This window comes from Syzygium oleosum, unplaced genomic scaffold (assembly GCF_021117445.2).
Source record: "Syzygium oleosum isolate NSW1041296 unplaced genomic scaffold, Sole_v2.1 Sole_v2.17, whole genome shotgun sequence".
In the NCBI taxonomy this organism is placed as follows: domain Eukaryota; kingdom Viridiplantae; phylum Streptophyta; class Magnoliopsida; order Myrtales; family Myrtaceae; genus Syzygium; species Syzygium oleosum.
Window position 1 is genome coordinate 7,308,295 of NW_026607501.1, and position 16,748 is coordinate 7,325,042.

The window sequence follows — 16,748 nt, forward strand, 5'->3', positions numbered from 1 at the left end:
AACCGACTTCCATGCTGTCCCGCGGCAAAACACGGGCCTCTTCCGATCCGACACCGCTCTTTTGACCGACAAGCGATCCACAGGAATCGCGCCCAATTTGCTCGACTCTAACAAAGCGGATGGGCTCTATCGGAGTCCTCACGGGGTGCTATGTCCGACGATCCATGAAAGATGTTATTTTTCAGAACAATTTCATTAGAAGTCCTGAAGCTCGATGCAACGGTGCACCTAAGTCCTAAAATTTCAATTTTTTTTTGGACTATGATTCGTATTATATCTCAAAACATTTTTCTATTCGAAGAAATTAATGTTCTTGTCGTCTCTCTCTTCACTTCGCCAACCAATGGGAGGAGCTCAAGAAGGGCCGCAATCCTCCTTCTTCTACTGGCTAACCTTAGCCAGCTCTCGGCGCTGACGGCGACGCCTCGGAGGCGACGGGGAGAGATGGAAGCGACGCCGTGGCTGCTCCGGTCGCTGCCGCTGGCGGCGATGGTGGCGATCGAGTGCCTCGACGTGGGCCTGACGACGCTGAGCAAGGCGGCCATGTCCCGAGGGATGAGCCGCTTCGTCTTCCTCGTCTACTCCAACGCCCTCGCCTCCCTCCTCCTCTTCCCCCTCTCCTTCATCCACAGGTACCCTTCTTCTCCTCCGTTCAGTCGCCATTGGGTCGCCGGAGCCCGCCGGTGCAGTAGTGACCGGCGGTGGTTGTTTTTGTGCGAGCTTTGTGCAGGGAGAAGAGGCCTCCCCTGACCTTCTCGGTGCTCTGCAAGTTCTTCTTCCTCGCTCTCGTTGGGTAAGTGAGCTTTGATGGAGCGAGCTAAGTGTGTCGGGGTTGCTCTGTCTCTGGTTCTCTGCCTTTGATCGACGGTTCTGCTCGCGCGCGCTCTGTTTTGCAGGATCACTGCGATGCAGAACTGTGTGTTCGCTGGAGTTAGCTACAGTTCGCCCACGCTTGCGTCTGCTATGGGGAATTTAGTGCCTGCTTTCACCTTCTTGCTCGCGGTTAGCTTCAGGTTCGCCTTCGTTTTGCCGCATTTTAGCACCATTGCAACTTGGGCATTATTCTCATGCACGAGTGATCAAATAGGCCTACAATTCAAGTAGCAAAAGTAGAAATGAGGAATACCTTGGCAATTTCGATAGGAACTCTGGCTAATTTAGAAAATCGATATATCCGAGTTGGAATTCGGTATCTAAATAGCGATCTTTGCGAGTCAGATTGGTGAAATCTTCTTTTGTCGCTCTTGTAGGATTGAAAAATTGGACTTCAGGAGCTCAAGAAGCCAAATTAAAATTCTTGGCACCGTGGTATCCATTTCTGGAGCCTTGATCGTGACACTGTATAAAGGTCCTGTAATTGGCGGTGGCATGTCTGCTATTCCTTACCCTGATGAGAGCTTTTCAACTTCACAACCCAGCAAAGCTTTGCTGGCCGACGTCCCTAATTGGGTTATTGGTGGCATGTTCCTGGCGGCCGCTGGTTTATCTTTGGCAACGTGGAATACAGCGCAGGTAGTGTGCGAACTTTCTTTGCTTTTTCTCAGGGAAATGGGGCTAACTGACTTTTGCTGTTCATTTAAAGGCAGCAGTTCTGAGATCGTATCCGTCGGAGGTGACTTTGGTCTCCTTCTGTTGCTTCTTTGGGACCCTTCAATGTGCAGTAGTTGCTCTAATTGCAGAAAGAGATCCAAAAGCTTGGAATCTAAGGCCCAGTATTGAGCTCATTGCAGTCATCTACGCAGTGAGCATTTATATAACTTTCATGTTTGACAAATCTTGTTTACCAGCTTGCAGTAAAACTCACATGTTTTCATTTTCGCCCTTTCTCCGAAGGCTGTAGTTGGGAATGTGGTGACCTTTTGCGTTTGTTCCTGGTGCATACACAAAAAAGGCCCTATTTTTGTGGCAATGTTTAAACCCTTAAGCATCGGTATAGCTGCCATGATGGGTGCCATCTTCCTTGGTGATTCCCTCCATGTCGGTAGGTAAGAACCTCCGTCATCACCCCCTACTTCCTTCTCCACAGCCACCCAACCCAACTTGCTGTCAATCATTTAGTATCATAGATGTTGTTAAGTTGGTCATCATTTCAATAGATGAAGTCAATATGAGATCAATAAATATTTTGAGGCGACAAACATGTTTGAGTGTTACACAAAGGCTATATTTGGAAACCGGCAAAGCATAAGAAATATTTGGAAAGGAAGTAGCATGTCTCGAATCTATTGCGCTTTCCTCTATTATTTTCTGCGCTGTTGATAGTTTACATTCTATAGCATCAGAAGACAGTCGTGAAACTTAAGTGATGGTCAATTATTTCAAGATCCTCTATCGAGTAGATTGGGTAAGTGATTGGCTTGTGAGATTTATTAGTAAGCATTTACATCTGGTCAAGTACATTGTTAAGCCATCACCCCAGTTTCAGAGAAATAATATGGTAGAAATAGGCCTAATTCCAAAAAAAAAGCACCAACTTTAGGTCGAGTGACAATTCTGATCCCAACTTTTTTTTGTCTCGTAAAAAAGCACCAACTTTAGGTCGAGTGACAATTCTGGCCCAAACTTTTTTTTGTCTTATAAAAAATCACCAACTTTCACTTAAATCCCAAATCTGGCCCCCCTTGATTTTGAACCATTGATTATCCAACTTGACTATTCCACCTCGGCAATAAATTCACGTGGCTTGCTGACTGGATTTAAAACACTATTCATTGTCTTCTTCTCTGAGTCACAGCTTGAAGAATAACGGTGAAACTGTTCATCTCCTTCACTTCACCGGCAAGTCAAAAAGATGTCCAGATTGAATCTCTTTGGTCAGACTTCGTCGTTTTGTCATAATTTGAAGTTGTAGACCACCGCCCGTCGATAGACGTCATGGCTGCCAAGTTCATGACCATAACCTTTTTTCTCAAACAGTGATGACTTCATAAAGAAAGTCAACGGGGGGCCAGATTTGGGATAAGGTTGAAAGTTGGTGATTTTTTATGAGACAAAAAAAAGTTTGGGCTAGAATTGTCACTCGACCTAAAGTTGGTGTTTTTTTACTGGACAAAAGAAAGTTTGGGCCAGAATTGTCACTCGACCTAAAGTTTGTGCTCTTTTTTGGAATTAGCCCGGTAGAAATATATGGCATCAATCAGCAACTGGTTAAATAGATGTCGTCAAGATGCAGGAAGTACTTCAACTCTTATTCAAGCCTCACTTACACGCTGAGGAGCTCAAATGAGGCATTATGGAGATTGGCTATGGCCAACTAAGAGAAAAATTCTTTTATTTAACGATTTCTTTTCCTGATATTATTGTTTCTGATGATTTGGAAGACCCATTTTCCCCGGATAATGAGCTTCCTCGAAATTATTGATGACGTAATCCCTGCTGATCAAACTTTGCGCACTGCTTAGAATGTCTAGAGCGTTCATATTTTTTTATGCTTTTGTGTGCAGTATCGTAGGAGCTGTTGTAATAGTGGCTGGCTTTTATGGGGTTATTTGGGCGATGTCTCAAGAAGAAGAGGATGGTAGAAATTGTGCAAGTGGTGAGCTGCAATCACCTTCCCAGAAAACCCCGTTACTTGAGAGCCACGTGTATATAAATTAAGCTGCTTAGTTTCTTCTATTTAAGATTTTTCCCTCATGTATGCCAATCCTTGTGCAAAATATTCAAAATTATGTGCAATAAGTATCTTAGATGGCAGTATTAGTTCTACTATCTATAAGGTGTGCACATGCAATGGGGCTATCCTTAGTACAAGTATTGACAAGCGGTCAGCTATTCATAAAAGCGATTACCTCAATCTTGTCTAGGAATGACCGTGTCCCTCTGTTGGTCCAGATAGAACTGGTAAGTGCATTGTGAAGTTGTACTTACTCAAAAAGAAAAGAAGTGCATTGCGATGTTGCTTTTGTTTTCCCTGTTGATTGTAATGCTTTGTATAAGAAAGGTGGACTCGGCCTTGATCTGCATATTCATCTTGTATGAGTTATTCACGAGCATATAGTGAAAAATGGTTTCAGTATTCGTTCGGGGGCTCCAGGGCGCTTTTCTGTATATGTTGTTCGATTCTTGAGCTGGTAGTATAAAGCTCCTTCTTGGGGCTAACTAAAGATGAAGTACCTATTTGCACTACATGACCAGGCAATCACGCGGCGCTTGCCTTTCTCCGTACTAGATACTTGCAGCATGCGGTTGTGTTGGGTAGCCTGCTACCTGTTGAAGGTAGGCCATCTACATGAATGCTAGATTGCTAATGACATGTGACAATGAGCATAATTTTAGATGGCTTGACAGGCTTCTGGGATAGGATTATATGTGAATATCTCCCTATTCCCATCTCATTCTCTTCATCTCCACAGAGGTTTATTCCAGGACCAAAATTCATTTTGCCAGGGCAGGAAGATAATTTACCCGGCAGTGATGGTAAAAGAAGAATCTTTTCACTTGTTATTATTGCTTACTGTTTCTCCGGCTATTAGAATCCTGCGGATCCCATTGCTTCCTCATGGCTTTGATCCCAGGACGTGCCCATTGCACGGATGTGTGATTTGGCATCATTGCTTAAACCTTACTTATGCCTTCCACCAACTCTCTTAAAGCCCTGTAATTATTTAAGTTTTTCACTTTGTCAATCTTTAGAGTTATCTTTTGACTGGTTGGTCCTGAACTAACTCTCTCTCTCTCTCTCTCTCCCTTTTTGCACACCAAGCTTTATTTTCTTTTGATAAATCTCTTAACCACAGAAGGTACTTCAGTTCTGTGTTTCACAAGATTAAGAAACAAACGATGCTAGAGGTGGTCATCAAGATAGGCACGGACTGTAAAAAATAATGACTTGTCCGGGACATCGATTAAAAGTTGCTTCTATGTAGTAAAGTTGCATTCGTGGGATATTTGATAGCGGAAAGAAATCATCGAATCGCACTTCGTATAACAAAAAGAACAAATGAAGCTCTCTTTCTTTCTCTCTCATCTTTGCAAGTTATTGTTGTTTCGATAGGTCTGCTGGTAAAGAAATGCTTGTGGTCCGTAAGGTCTCCACCGGTTCGTCTTATGTAGTCATTAATGTTTCAGGGATCAATGGTTGTATCATGTCAGTGTTCATCGTTGATGGGTCCACTGATCGTACGCGTTGGTCCTTGACCTCTGTGTGGTTAGACTCATAAATGAGTGGGGGACCGTGAACGCTGTTCATGTCAAGCGTTTCCCGATCGGTTCATTTCGGTTACTGCATTGACTCTCCTCCTCCTCCTGTCTCGCCCCATCAGTCGCCAAACTCACGGGCATGTGTTTTTGTCATGTTGCCTGAATCAAGAGAAAACGTCGGGTCATATCATGTGATATGGCAACAAGTGCGTGAAATTTTTTTCACTTTGGCTCATTTAAAAGTGGCAACCTTGAAGAATCCTATGGATGGTCCTTTCCCATATTACAGTACTGGACTTAAAAATCCTTAAACAGCGCGATCGCTTGCTTGAATCATACTCATGTACACCATGAGCTGCTTTCTGGTGCCGAGGTTTTCGGGGCTCGGCGTAAAAATTGCAATTTATGGAGCTAAAGTCTTTTGACGACTTTGTTAGAGTTACCTTGTGCTGCTACATTAGATCAGAGTAAACATACGTTGCCAGCAGAATAAACAAACGTTTGCCAGAGAAAAAGGGGAGATTTTTAACGAGTGTGATTATTGGTTGGAGTAAGCATTTGAGGTCAAGGCCTTCTTTTTCATAAAGAATTTATTAAATCGCTCGTGCTAGAAATCGGGAAGAGAAAGATATAATCCCGGCCAAAAGATTATTGCTTTGCATAAAGTTCCCTAAAAGCACTATTCTTTAGTGTTCGTCTGGTGAGGACTGAGGGGCTTGCTTGGCATTGGCAAAGTTGACTGGACGGACGCCTTGGAAGATACCCAAGTCCACCCCAGTCTCTCTCTCTCTCTCTCTCTCTTTCTACTGACGGTCCACCCTGCGCCTCTCTGTCTTTCTCTCTATCTGTGGACGTCAGATTGACGAATGGGCAAGTTGGGTCTTGTTCGGAACAGGGTAATATTGTATTGAGGGAAGTTCGGAATCAAGAGGGGAATCCCATGGCCGGAGGAGAGACCCAGTTGCGGTTCGCCCAGTGGTGATCTTCAAGAACGGAAGGACGGGCGGAAGGGACGATCTGCTCCTGCTCTGCTGCCCGCGGCGGAGGAGACAGTGAGCGCGAGTGAGGATCATGTGATCCACCCCAACACAACACAACACACTGACTCGCTTGTCCCTTTGAATTCAAGAAACCCCCCCTCATTAAATCCTTCCCCACCTAACCCACCGCAGTTGTTTGGGTTTTGATCCTATTCCCGAATTTAGCTTTCTTCCATTCCTCCTCTGTCTCTCTCTGTCTCTCTCTTGACGCTTCTTCGGATGGCTGCGAACGCATCAAGATTCATCAAGTGCGTGACGGTGGGTGATGGGGCCGTGGGCAAGACTTGCATGCTCATCTGCTACACCAGCAACAAGTTCCCAACTGTATGTGCCTTTGTTTTCCCCCGAAAGATTTCTCTCTGGGTGCTTCCGTTTGACTTTATTGGTCCCTGTTTCTGGGTTTTGCAGCTTTTTGCCTTTTCCTCGTAGCACCACCGATTGCTTTCTCTTTACTTCTTTCTTCACTGGGCATTTTCTTTTTCTAGGGGTTACTTTTTCACACACCGCATCATTGCCGTCGATAATTTATCATCACCGGAGTGTTGTTCAGTATTGTTTTCAGATTTCACTAAAATTACGTGTTTGTGTGGAGGTCTCTTCCTTTTTCTTCTTTATCTTTTTTCTTCTTTATTGTATTTTATGCAGGCTCTTAGCTTTCGTCGAGCAGTCCCTTTTTTACCACTTTGTAGCGTTTCTTGTATTTCCAATCTAACCATTTGTGAATTTATCAGGACTACATACCCACGGTATTTGATAATTTCAGCGCTAATGTAGTGGTTGAAGGCATCACTGTCAACTTGGGTCTTTGGGACACAGCTGGTGAGGATTTTGGACTTCCAGATCAATTCCAGTTTTTCATATATATGTTTTTTTTTTTTGGTCGGGAAAAAAAAAATACTTGGGTTTACAGCAACTAATTTGCCGTGTGGATCATGGCATTGTGTCCCGTGACATACTTTTACCATTGTGTAGGGCAGGAGGATTACAATAGATTAAGGCCCTTGAGCTATAGAGGAGCTGATGTCTTTGTCTTGGCCTTTTCTTTAGTTAGCCGTGCTAGTTACGAGAATGTCCTGAAGAAGGTAAGCTGGGAATTGGCGCATTTAATTTCCTAAATTTTTTCTTGTTGTGCGTGTATCTCAACTTTCCAATCCTGTCTCGGCCAGTGGATCCCAGAACTCCAGCATCATGCTCCTGGCATTCCTATTGTCCTTGTGGGAACCAAAATGGGTGAGTGGAAAGAATTTATTTTCACAGTAGCGGACAGATTTCAAAATGGGTTTTATTTTGGTTTCTGTTGCTTCTTGTATCTCTGAATGTTGGGTACAATACACAACTAAGTGAATATTGTTATTTCATTGCTCATTGGTGGATATCACCCACTCATGCACTTGCTAATGCCTCTCACTGGGTTCTGGCTTTTCTATTGACATGTAGATCTTCGTGAGGATAAACACTATTTGGCTGACCATCCTGGACTGGTTCCTGTGACCACTTCTCAAGTTAGGTTTCTGTTATCAGTCAGCAATATTTTCCTTATGGTGTACATCATTCCCTATTGTTGATTGCCGTTTTTTATACTCAGGGTGAGGAACTGCGCAAACAGATTGGTGCCACCTATTACATAGAATGCAGTTCAAAAACTCAGCAGGTAAAGTACAGAGTAGCCTTATTGCTGTATGCGATTTTTTTCGTCACATCATTCGGTTGGTCTAGCGTTGTGATGGTTTAAAATGTAAGGGTGTGGGAAATGATTGACTTCTATTTTATGAAAAGATGAAAGGAAATTGTCAAACATTAATGACTGACCCAAACCTGTCTGCCACAAAGGGAAAGAACGAAAGAAATTTTTACTGCCTCCTAAGGAACAAGCTCCTGAAACTTGCTTGTAGTAGTGTATGAACTTAATAGTGATTTTAAGTGAACATCAATGAGGGTTTCCTGAAGTTGAATAAGGGTTACTTTACCTGTCCTTAGGGTGTCATCTGATGAACTCCATACCAAAGCATTCAGTGGATTCTGATACTAGATCCTGTAGGTAAATTGCTTTGCTAGCTATATGACCTTTGATTACTCTTAGTAGCTGACCGTGTCATATCTTGAGATTGTGGGTGCTATTTTTTCTTGTTGCTCAGACTTGTAATTTCGAGTGATATCACTATGCTACTGATCTGATGCATAAATACATTAGCATACTGATGCTTGCTCTCTGATGCAAATGCAGAATGTTAAGGGAGTATTTGATGCTGCAATCAGGGTAGTGATCAAACCACCACAGAAGCAAAAGGAGAGGAAGAAGAAAAAACCACGTCGAGGATGTTTCATGTGAGTGCTGGAATTTCTCTACATCTGAGGCTTATTAAATTAACTGTGAAGTTAATATCTAGTGCAGTTTACTCTGCAGCATGTATAATTGTGGGTGTTTTGGGTCAAGTCTGAGTCTGTGGGAACCAAATAATAGTGGTTATCTATATTCATCTCTTAGCAAGTTTGAGAGAGACTTGTTTTCACAAAAATCACAAAGGCTTGCAGTTAAACCACCATCGCATTAATTTGAAAGGCCTCGTACATTTGCCCTTTCTGGCAGAGGGCGGTTTTGTTTAGCATTATTAAAAGAGTTAAATCATTGATGACATCCGCAAGTATAAAATTGACAAGTGAACCAGTTCAACTGTCACCTGCCTCTACTGGTTTTCACATCACTGGTTCAGAAAGCACTGTCTAGAATATTTTTTCTATTTAGAAGGAGGTAGGATATCGAAAATAGTCCTCTCAAATTTTTCCACTGCCTTCTTTTTGAATTTTCTGTGCTTCTGGTTCTTCACCTCTGACAGCTACTTAGTACATTGGTTATGCCCTAGTTAGTGGTCAAACAACTGCTTGAACTTTTTCCCCCTTCTATTCAGCTGTTGAATTGCTTATCATGATCAACCTAACCTAGGTTTGACCTGTGATCTACAGCCACTAGTATCTATTAAACATTTTGATCTCTTCACATAGATCCCGGTTTCCCTTATAATGCATGTAAGCTTTTGGTGGTTCAGCTTGCTCCTATTGACCCCAACGATCCTTCTATCAGTTGTAGAAACTAACCATTTTGTTAGGGTTGCCATCTCATAAGTCAAAAGGTAGTGATGTCTCTCTTCCCTAACAGTTTGGACTACTGTGTATGAATTGGGGGCATGGCACAATTTCATTTTTTCACACCTCCACGTGTAAATGATTACATGTTTGAGCCACTTAAGGATTTGGGTTACATTCTACCTAGCCCATGAAATTAGTGGGGTGTTTCATTAGCTTGAGGTTTACTTATCTCATGTGGGTTTTCTCGTCATTAAAAATGTATGGATATCACATGATTTCAGATGAATTTTGGTTTTGATCTTTTTGTTTCTAAGCACTTGAAATAAGTGCATAACCATTTACTCCAAAAGTTTAAGTTATTAAAATACAGCACGAAACATATGTGTTAGCTTAACACTGTTCCTTCAATGAAGGTTGATTTGATGATGAAGGCCTTTAGTTGGAACCTGATACGGGTGAGTGAAATAATTGCTTGACCCTGCCACCCATAATGAAATGGAAACTCATAAATGGGTGAAGGAGAGTGTGAGGAATTGAACTGGAGATTTCTGACTCTGATATCAACTTGAAATTGAGTGCACAAATGTTTACTCAAAAAACGGCTATTAGAATATGACGAGAATTATTCGTTATAACTGAACATAAATACTTGAAATCATTGATATAGAACTTATATCTAAAATATTAGAAGTAGAAGTAAAAAGTTAAAAAGAATGAGCCACCTCAAATCACCCTACACTGCCGGTCTAAATTTGGCTTGTCCCACGGTCCTCCTTTTTTTTCACTACTCTCTGGTTCATTCGCTCTTAATTTTTAATTTGAAATATGCTTTCGACATTTCTAACAGAAACATTTGAGAAACCAAACAAACAAATGCTTTTTATATAACCTTCATCCTTGTAGTAATTCTTCAGCTTTGCCGTGCATGGTTGCCTGGCCATTATCATGTTATACCAAAGTCTAAATTGTCTGTATGATCTCAGATTTCAAACTTCCTTAACTCTTTACATACTTGTTGCTTCTAGACCTTTTCCTCTTGCTGTTAATGCCTCCATTTATTCTGTCAAAGTCCCGTGAAGTCTCGCGACTACCAATTTGTGGATGAATGTTCCGTGACCACAACAATGGATATAGCACAATAATGTGGTGAAAAATAGCGTAGCCATGTCAATGTATCTATCTTAAGAGAGGTGGATGAGATTTTGAATGGAGTGAAGCTAGGGAGGTGGCAATGCTGCAAGAACCAAACATGCTCATGAATGGAAATGGAAATGGCGATAAATAGTGTTTGGTGATGAAAATAATGAGAGGAAACAACAACATTGCATAAGATGCTTCCAGTATATTACGCTCGTGAATGGATTGGTGCATCAATTGTGTTGGTGACCAAAGTTGTGAGAGGAAAGGACAACCTTGCATTGGGTGCGTCCCATACATTATGCTTCTCCTTCCCAACCCCTAACTAAAAGAAAAACGAAAAAGAAAAAAAATCTTTATGGTACTTTTCAGATGGAAGGGCAATAATCATTCTCTCTTCCCTTTGCCTCTATTCAATTTCTGTACTTCTGAGGCTTTATATTTTGAGTTAAAGGGGCAAAAGTCTTTTAGAGTTGATCGCTGCCTGTTCTTTTCTGTCCAACTGTAGTAACATATGCCAGTGCTTGTGCGGATTGCAGGAACATCTTTGGGGGTAGGAGCTTCGCATGTCTAAAGTGAATTGCGCCTAATCTGCTAGGATGTATACGTCTGCTGGCACTTCTGGTAACGGCTCCGTGTGAACACTGACTAGGATTGGTTCATCATCAGACTGGCTAGTTAGCTGTTCATGTGCGTACTATGTAGATAATTTTTCCACTTGCATGGCCTGTTTTCAGTTTTATTCCCTTAGCATTCGTTTTACCAACTTGTGGCGATAACTGATGAAGTTCCTTCTTTCCACTGATTTCCCTCTTTTGGTTGTGTAAAGCATTGACTATTCTACAGAAAAAAAAAGGAGTGAAATTCAATTTCTTAATACTAGTTTTGTGGGTATCATATCTTCTTTAGTTATATCCTGTTCTCACCAGTGTGGTTTGAACTCTATCGAGTTGAGTCCTGATAAGAAATGATAGTTCAAAGCTTCACAGGATGCTAGGTGCTGATACCGACTCAAGCATAGGACTTACCATTCTGCAATCATGCAGAAACTGCTAAAGCAAAGCGCTATCAGAAACTGCTGAATCAATTCTCTAGAGCATCGTTCATCCACCGCAGAACATTTTGTTCGTTCATTTACATAAATGATACAAACAATCATTTTCAGAAATTTTTTCCAAATCATTATTATTTACAAAATAAAAAAACTACTCTTTGGGCCTAAGATTATTATCACGAAATAAACAAATTGCTAGTTAAGCAAGTAAATAAGAAAAATCCGCGGTTCCCGATGCATTGCTTTTCTCCGGGCATGCGTGATCAATAATTTGAAAATCATAATATTTCTCATTAAGTATAATTAACAAAATTCCCTGAGGAAAATTGATAATAAGAACAATATTTGAGATGGATGAAAACCACACGTCCATATACCATAATTCTCACAAATCAAATCATGCGAACAGTAAGCACCAGGGAGAACGATCTATCAGGCCGAAAAGCACATATCATTATGTGATATCGTGCATGCTTTTTCATAAAGCGGGCATCTCCACCCCATTATCATGAGTCATAAACAATAAGAGAGTGTTTCACCAGATCGACATGTACTCTGACCTATGTGGAGATCAAAGAGAAAAAAACATTCAGAAGATCATTGGCAGGTTAACAATCTGTTTCTTGTTTCTGAAATACTAAAGAAGCGAAGGTCACTCGACAAAAGCTTGCAGGCTTGCGGGTTTAGTACGATATAGTCTCCATCACCTTGCAGGATAGGGAAAAACTCGTACGGCTCTCACAAAGCATTTATCATCCTCTTCATCTCAGCAGACCTCCTGGGATCTGGTTCTTCAATTGCTCTCTCAGTGAGCACGTGCTTGATACGGCACATTGATTTCCTCACCTGAATCCATTGACAATAAAGAAATGCTATTAGCAACAATGTTATTTCATCGATTTGGATGAAGAAGCACAAAAAACTTATTCCCAACTTTTATTTGGTTCAGAGCACCCTGATGCCAGTCATGGCATGAAAGAACACTTTTGAGAAATGATGTGTACATTCGGAAAAGAAAAGGAGCAAAACCAACATCCACCTTGGGGAGGCGTTCTGGATTGGGAAACCTCAGATTTTGTGCATGAAGCATCTGCCGTTGAGTCATCAGCATGTTTTTTTCCTTGAGCAGAACATACCAAAGCTTGTGAAGATCGTTCCACGACTTTAGGCGCAGTTCAGTAGCCTTCCAACTTCGACCTGAAAATTATAAACCACCGAGGGAGGAAAGAACATTCAATCGCAAGTACACATTATCCATCACAGAGAATGAGGATTTATAAATGACAGCTCAATGGCTTCGTATCAGACCCTCTAAGAGATAAAGCTTTAAATGGTGTTGTTGGCCAACAGAACAAATCAAGTCCTTGGCGATCTCATCTATCTAATGAATGGATAGGCTGAAAAGGAAGAATCGTGCAAGATCATCATTAGCACCATCATACTTTCTGGGAGGGTAGTGTATTAAGACCCTGATGAATGTTTAATCACCCACATCTTCATTATAACTTCAGGCAATCATTAGGTTACTCGTGAGCAAATTAATCAAATACTTTACATGAAGATGCACATTTACTGTGCTTGAGTCCTGTTAGCTTACAACAATAATTGAACTGAATCTTCATATTCGAGCTGCCTGTTCAATCCCAAATCATATCTTAGATTCCCCAATTCTTGACCAGATAGATATCCTTAAAAAGTTCCCCAGCTGACACTGAATTTAGCAACTTGAATAAACTCAATTCGTGGAATTGAGTCTGTACCGTGGGACTGAACCAGACAATCCCATGTTATGCCTCCTATGAGTGAACCACACAACCCCGTATCATAACATTTATTAGTGAACCAGACAATCCCATAGTATGCCTTTTAAGTATAATTCTAGGTCAGTCATACAAGCTCATTTACTGAAGTTCAGCAAGTATTTACACAATGCATAGTCTAATACAGCCTAGACATACCCCATCTCCCCAACACAGACAAACCACACCCAATATCCCGTCTTGCACTGTTGCACATCTCAGTCATTTCAACGGGCACACATAAAGCCACTAGTCTTGTAATATGAAGCTTTTCGAAATGCTTGTTTATAGTTTGATTTAAGATAGTATTTACATCAAAAATTGAATCCCTTCCTAGTGGTGGCACTGCCAATTTGCAAGATGATGGCAGAAACTATACATATTCATGGCCTGGATGAATTCAATCGCTGTAATAACCGGAACAGACAGTCTACTCTACACTCTACCACATAAGCTCCCCTTTCAAAATGCCAGTTTGTGGCTATGTGATAAGCACATAGGCCCGGCACAGGTCTTTTTGTTTTCGGGGGCTGAATAGGCCGTGTGATGGTCAGCTGTAGCTAAAAGCTGTTCATTACAGAAGATAAGCATATATATCATCTCATGCAACTTCCAATGTGTACTTGGCCTCCTACAAATTCAACACATTCCCACTCAGATCTTGTCAAGCATCATGTAGTCTTTCCTTCTTAACCAAACAGGCATGTGAAACGAGTATTCATGTAGCAAAAAGAGAAGCTTGTACCGTAAACAACAGGTGTGTCATTCTCTGGGTTTCTATCTGCCTCAAAGAATGCCTCAAGAGGGTTGTGTCCTGTCCCAAATGTAGCTGCAGAAGCAGCAGCAGCTGTCCCGGCAGAAGATTCTGTTCTAGCAGCAGCAAAAAGTGCTCTGCCTAAAAATCTTGACATGAACATTGATTCTTGACAGATGGCTGCATAAGAGCACACGTGAAGAAAGAAGTTGTGCGATCACAATAAACTAATTGGCTACAAACAGAGGAACTCACATATCAATTTGAAAAAGAGAAACAGAGCGAAACATGTCCAAATAATTCCATTACCAGTTCATCGAAGAACTCGAAAAAAGACAACTAAATCAGTAAAATCTTATGGGATTGATCAAAGTGTTTCTTTTTTCCCTTTTTAATTCAACTTTTGAAGGAAGTTACTTCACAGCAAACGTTGCAAGATCGTGCCCTGATCCATCAAACACTGTTATCGCTTCACCCAGCTCTATCATAGTTTCTCCTCAACTCTTCTAACCACCCAGGGAAATCAAGTTAACAATTGTGAAATTGTCCCTAACTTTCCATGTTGAAAATGAATTCTGAAGCACAACCTGGTCAATATCAATGGAATTTCAAAAACTCCCACCAGAACGCGAAGCGTGTTTCGCTTCGCTGGTAAACACGCTCGACCGAATTCGACGAAAATGGTTGACGGAAATAATGCACCTTCTCCAGCCATACCGAATTGACATTCAACTACAAGGAACGAAGAAAGGGCAAAGAAGAAATGGACCAGGAGATGGACGAGTAGTTTCCATCATTTTGATTGAGACATTTCACCGAACACTTGGCGCATTAAACAAGAGCGCCCACACAGAAAGACCCGCCCGCGGGCAGTTTCCAATCACATTCCATGGGTTCGACAATAATAGCCAGGCGTACCCAAAGCACTAGCTAAAAGTCACTTCTAAAGACCCTTTCACACTCGAATTCTGATCCAGTTAGGTAACAACAACAACAACAACAACAATAACAACAACAAGAGAGCAAGAACCGAGAGAGCTGAAGCAGAGAAGTCACGCAAAACAAGAGCAACAGAGAGAGTGGCCGGTACGGTACCGTCGGAGGGTTTCTTGATCTCTGCGAAGCAGAACACGCGCGGCGAGACACAGAGAGAGCGCCGAAGCTATGGAGTTCTTGAGACTCTGTTTTGAGCGGGCGCTTGAACAAGAGAGAGGTGGAGGAGGAGGAAGAAGAAGATGGTTTGCGGGCGCGGGCCCATTGGGCCCAATGGCCCAAAACGATGGGCCCGATTTGAGCCCATCGCAATCTCAAAAGGAGAGGGATGGGCAAAGGGGGAAAAGAATCGTTTGTTAGGTCCATGAGAGGTGTTAGATTTTTGTGTTTATTTTGAGATTAGAACGTTAGCTACTTTGTCACTTTTCTCGTGAAAATTTAGATTGGATTTCGGTTTTTGACCCGTTTTTCGTTTCCGTTTTTCGCTCGCGAAAATCGATCCTACGTTTTTTTTTATTATTTCGGACCGAGGTTTTAGTTACTGAAGCGAAGAACGCGGAAAAACCTAGAAACAATCATTTAGACCTAGAAAGTCGTACTTTACTATGAGCAATTAAGGCCTAATTCCCTAATTCAACCTTTTAAGTCCATACCCAATTTTGCCTCGAACTTTTTTTGGAATTGAAATTAAATTTTGGGTTTTTCTTAGAAAAAAAATAATAATTCGGAGGCAGAATTGGGATCGGAAGTAAAGTTTTGGGTCTTTTTGTTGAAAAAAAGTTCACGGCAGAATTGGGGCACCAAAGTTTGGGATTTTTTAGGGAATTATTTAGATCCATAAAGTCGTACTTTACTCCAAGCAATTAATAATAAGAAGTCGGGATTTTTACAATTCATTTTACACTTAAGTGGTAAGGGAATTCGTTTAATTTAAAGTATATGATTTGACTCTCACGCTCTACAAAGAAACAGTGAGTAGGACAGAGATAAGAGGATTATCCATTGAATTTAATGCTTGCCATTTGAGGGCCTCTTTCTCATTCATCTTGTCGCCCAGATATTATTGCACACGGAGCAGTAGTCCTTGTTCAATAGGCAATACAGATTTCACACTGAGTGATATTCATGGCTACATGTAAAAGAGGAGGAGCATATACCACGAAGAACAAATAAGTTTCTTTTGATATGCAAAAAATTGTCGCACCAATAATTGATCAGCGATCAAGGCACACTTGCGGTTAGAAAGTCATGAATCTAGCAAGGGAAATTATGGCAAGTCGTAGTTGCCATATCTCTATAGAATTGTTAACGGGAAAACGACACACATGATTCATGAACTTTGGCTCGACGTACATTATGGTCTTTGAACTTTTAATTTGTTTACCGCGATCCCTGAACTTTAGTCTAATATGCAATGTCGTCCCTGAATTTTTAATTTGACAATCTAGTTCTTGAGGACAACATTAAACATTTTCATGTAGTCCAATGACTATATTGAATATGCACAAAAAATCTAGGGACCACATCGAACTAATTAAAAGTTCAGGGACAACATTGCACGTTGGGCTAAAGTTCATGGACCACAATGAACAAATTAAAGTTTAGGGATCACATTATACATTAAGCCAAATTGTGGAGACTATTCGTATCGCTCTCCCTTGTTAATAAGTGTGTCCTCCTCAACGGTCAATCGAAACTTACCACATTAATCGATATGCTAATTTTGTAAGTCAATCATGGTAACCATA

General features: G+C 41.3%; 3 protein-coding genes across 6 annotated transcripts; 2 read left to right on the top strand and 1 right to left on the bottom strand.

Annotated features, from left to right (window-relative positions):
- The first annotated feature begins 2 nt into the window (after nt 1–2).
- On the top strand, nt 3–4,018 carry LOC115678916 (WAT1-related protein At5g40240-like). The gene is made up of 7 exons (XM_030602417.2): nt 3–632; nt 731–793; nt 897–1,013; nt 1,251–1,512; nt 1,583–1,741; nt 1,834–1,985; nt 3,444–4,018. Exons 1-7 carry the CDS (start codon nt 172–174, stop codon nt 3,595–3,597), a joined length of 1,368 nt encoding a protein of 455 aa, XP_030458277.2. The 5' UTR covers nt 3–171; the 3' UTR covers nt 3,598–4,018.
- A 1,839-nt stretch (nt 4,019–5,857) lies between these two features.
- Nucleotides 5,858–11,282, top strand: LOC115678837 (rac-like GTP-binding protein 3). Its single transcript, XM_030602292.2, has 8 exons — nt 5,858–6,503; nt 6,911–6,998; nt 7,152–7,261; nt 7,346–7,409; nt 7,617–7,681; nt 7,765–7,830; nt 8,404–8,504; nt 10,940–11,282. Exons 1-8 carry the CDS (start codon nt 6,399–6,401, stop codon nt 10,977–10,979), a joined length of 639 nt encoding a protein of 212 aa, XP_030458152.1. The 5' UTR covers nt 5,858–6,398; the 3' UTR covers nt 10,980–11,282.
- A 602-nt stretch (nt 11,283–11,884) lies between these two features.
- LOC115678838 (uncharacterized) lies at nt 11,885–15,253 on the bottom strand. Of its 4 annotated transcripts, none has more exons than XM_056318981.1 (5): nt 15,103–15,253; nt 13,999–14,187; nt 12,494–12,651; nt 12,197–12,300; nt 11,885–12,161 (listed from the first exon to the last, which is right to left on the bottom strand). In XM_056318981.1, exons 2-5 carry the CDS (start codon nt 14,168–14,170, stop codon nt 12,158–12,160), a joined length of 438 nt encoding a protein of 145 aa, XP_056174956.1. In that variant the 5' UTR covers nt 14,171–14,187; nt 15,103–15,253; the 3' UTR covers nt 11,885–12,157. The 4 variants fall into 4 exon arrangements, with proteins under 4 accessions (XP_056174956.1, XP_056174955.1, XP_056174957.1 ...); XM_056318980.1 differs by lacking the exon at nt 15,103–15,253 and adding an exon at nt 14,630–14,935; XM_056318982.1 differs by lacking the exon at nt 15,103–15,253 and adding an exon at nt 14,595–14,906.
- Between the last annotated feature and the right edge of the window lie 1,495 nt (nt 15,254–16,748).